Source organism: Ictalurus furcatus, chromosome 7 (assembly GCF_023375685.1).
Source record: "Ictalurus furcatus strain D&B chromosome 7, Billie_1.0, whole genome shotgun sequence".
Classification (NCBI taxonomy): Eukaryota; Metazoa; Chordata; class Actinopteri; order Siluriformes; family Ictaluridae; genus Ictalurus; species Ictalurus furcatus.
In genome coordinates, this window is record NC_071261.1 from 17,777,975 (window position 1) to 17,780,975 (window position 3,001).

Here is a 3,001-nt window from a genome sequence, read left to right on the forward strand (position 1 = left end):
GGTGTAAAACATTGAATTTGACCCAAGAACATCCTTTATTTTTCAGCCCGCACTAGCAGTAAACCCATCGTGAAATGGAATCCTGTTTCTGTAAAAGGACTGGATGAACATGGCTTCCTATGACACCAAACATCAGTCCCACCAGACAGAAAGGTAATTATTACATGATGTATTGTGTGTGTATATAAAGGGTTAACCTGCTGTAAATAGCACCATTTAGCTGCTGTTGCGGAAGTTGGTTATCATCTGATATCCAGAGCATTTTTGTGAATTTTTTTAACAAAATTTCAAAAGGTTAAAAAATAAATATAACCTTGTATGTTTTTATTTACAGTACATACACAAATGTGAAACTGCATTTTCTAAATACATTTTTTTTTTTTTTTACAGATGTAGAACATTTTAAAATGGACTTCGTACCAAAGAGATCAGACTCCTGCAGAGACCTGAGACACCTTTGCTCTTCATTCTCCCTTTATTTTTTGCCTCAAATGAATTCAAGGAATAATTCTATTGACATTTTTGCAATTGCACATTCATGAGCCATTATAGAATGAAAGATCTGTCATCTTGTCTTTTTTTTTTTCTTTTTTCATTCAGTATATTTTATGTGAGTTATTGCAGATCTCAGAATGTAGAAAACTGCTGAAAGAGCCAAGACGTAGATGAACAACTCTGTTTGCATGACTGTGTTTAGGGAAGTTTCCAGTGTAATTGGATAATAACGCATTGGTTATATTTAAATGTATGGAAGATGTTTTACTTCTGCTATGTGTGATAGTCATCTCTGGAATGGGGAATGGTTTAAAATATATTTTCCTATTTTTTTTTAATGTTGTTGTTTTTAAGATAAATGCCAAAAAGATAAAGCCAACCCTGCTTAATGATTTCCCCCATATGAGTTTACATAGTTTTCTATTGTCTTGCATGTAGTTGAAATGTTTTGGCTCTTGTATTTACCTTTCTGACTATGTTTAAGTAACTCCATTAAGCCTAAATGCACTAAACTGCATTTTCTTCAACGTGCCTGGCAGTTTTACAATCAGAAGACATTTTGTTTTAGTTTATTTAGAGGGTTAAACTTGCTGCTCCGGCTGTAGCAGGGGGAAGGAGAAACACTGAATTATATACTAAAGCACACAGATGTTTTTTCCAACAAATGAAACTGATTAAATGCTACCTGGTGTCTTGATTTGATTTTGCTGCATCTTTTTTGCACTATGACATGCTGATCTCCTTAAATTGATCAATTCAAGGTCACACATTTTGGACAGTGGACTGGACCTTTACTTTGTCATCTGTTATGGAAGTTGATGCGAGACAAAAATATTTGCTTGTACATGACTTTTAATTTGCTCCAAAATATATGGGTACTGTATGGTTTTATTTTAAAAGCCTTTTTAATGTCATAGACACAATGTACATTTTAAAAAATATATTTTTTATTTTTGTTAAAAAGTAAATTTTGTACGTTTACTAGACGGACACTAATAAAACAGTGCCTTATTTTGTATGTAAACAGAACTGAAAATAGCTGATTTTATTTGTGATTTCTTTGTATGCCGTTATGATTCATTTCTACTGACCAACAAATGTTTAATAAAGGATTTTCATCTGATTTTGATACTGGTTCAGTGTGTTAATGGCTTTAAAATAGTTTGATAATACTTGTGATTCAGTGAGTAGGGAGTGTACTGTCTGCCTGTGATCATAGCCTGAGCAGTTTCAGTAGTATAGCTACAGGCGAATAGTCATGTCTCTTATATTTATGAGTACATAAAGCCCATAATGCATTTAAATCCCATACAAAGGATATTATACACATACAATGAGGGGAAGTAAGTACTCAGAACCTTTATTATTATTATTATTATTATTATTATTATTATTATTATTTATTTTATATGCTTCCAGTGCATATAACCACTTCACATTTGCACACTTAATGCCATTTGACTTTGAAATTATGAATAGGAACAAAAAAACTTATATGGTGCTGTGAAAAAGTATTTGAAATTGAATATTTATTTGTATTGAAGCAAATAAAGTTACCAACACCTATCACTCATGTGAAAAACTAATTGGCTCCTTAATCTTAGAATCTGTTTGTGCCACCTTTAGCAGCAATAACTGCAACTAAATGCTTCTGATAACTGGAGATCAGTCTTTCACTGCACTGTGGTGGAATTTTGCAGAACTGCTTTAGTTCAGGCACACTGGAGTATGAACTGCCTATTTAAGGTCCTGCCACAGCATCTCAATTGGTTCAAGTCAGGACTTTGAGTAGGCAATTCCAAAACTTAAATTTTTTGAGCCATTCAGAGGCCATTTGAGCCTATGCTTTGGATCATTGTCTTGCTGCATAATCCAGTCGCGCTTGAGTTTCAACTTACAGACTGAAGACCAGGCATTTTCCTTTAAAGCAGCAAAGCATTCCCACACCATCACACCTCCACCACCATTTTTGACCATAGCTATGATGCTCTTTTTGTGGAATTCAGTGTTTGGTTTATGCCAGATGTAACAGGACCCCTGTCTTACAAACAGTTCCACTTTCGACTCCTCAATCTACAGAACATTCTCCCAAAAGGTTTGAGGATCATCAAGGTGTGTTTTTGAAAAATTTACACAAGCCTTAATATTTTTCTGGGTCAGCATTGGTTTTCACTTTACCACCCTTTCATGGATGCCATTTTTGCCCAGTGTCTTTCTGATAGTGGAGTCATGAACAGTGACCTTTATTGATGCAAGAGAGGCCTGTAGGTCCTTTGATGGTGTCCTTGGCTCTTTTGTGACTTGCTGGATGAGTAGTTGCTGTGCTCTTGGAGGAATTTTGGAAGGTTGGCCACTTCTGGGAAGGTTCACTACTGTGCCGAGTTTTTCCCTTTGGAGATAATGGCTCTCACTGTGGTTCTTTGAAGTCCCAGATCCTTTGAAATAGCTTTGTAACCCTTCCAAGACTGATTTATTAACTTCATGCTGTTGAAAAAGTTCTATTTAA

At 35.0% G+C, this 3,001-nt stretch overlaps 1 protein-coding gene across 1 annotated transcript in view; it reads left to right on the forward strand.

The window, feature by feature from the left end:
• The window catches only part of LOC128610005 (inactive ubiquitin carboxyl-terminal hydrolase 53), a 43,019-nt gene extending 41,395 nt beyond the window's left edge, over positions 1 to 1,624 (forward strand). The window contains exons 17-18 of the mRNA XM_053629006.1: positions 47 to 153; positions 391 to 1,624. Coding sequence (XP_053484981.1) covers positions 47 to 123 — 77 coding nt within the window. The 3' untranslated portion in view covers positions 124 to 153; positions 391 to 1,624. The remainder of the gene's footprint in view (positions 1 to 46; positions 154 to 390) is intronic.
• Positions 1,625 to 3,001: the final 1,377 nt, after the last annotated feature.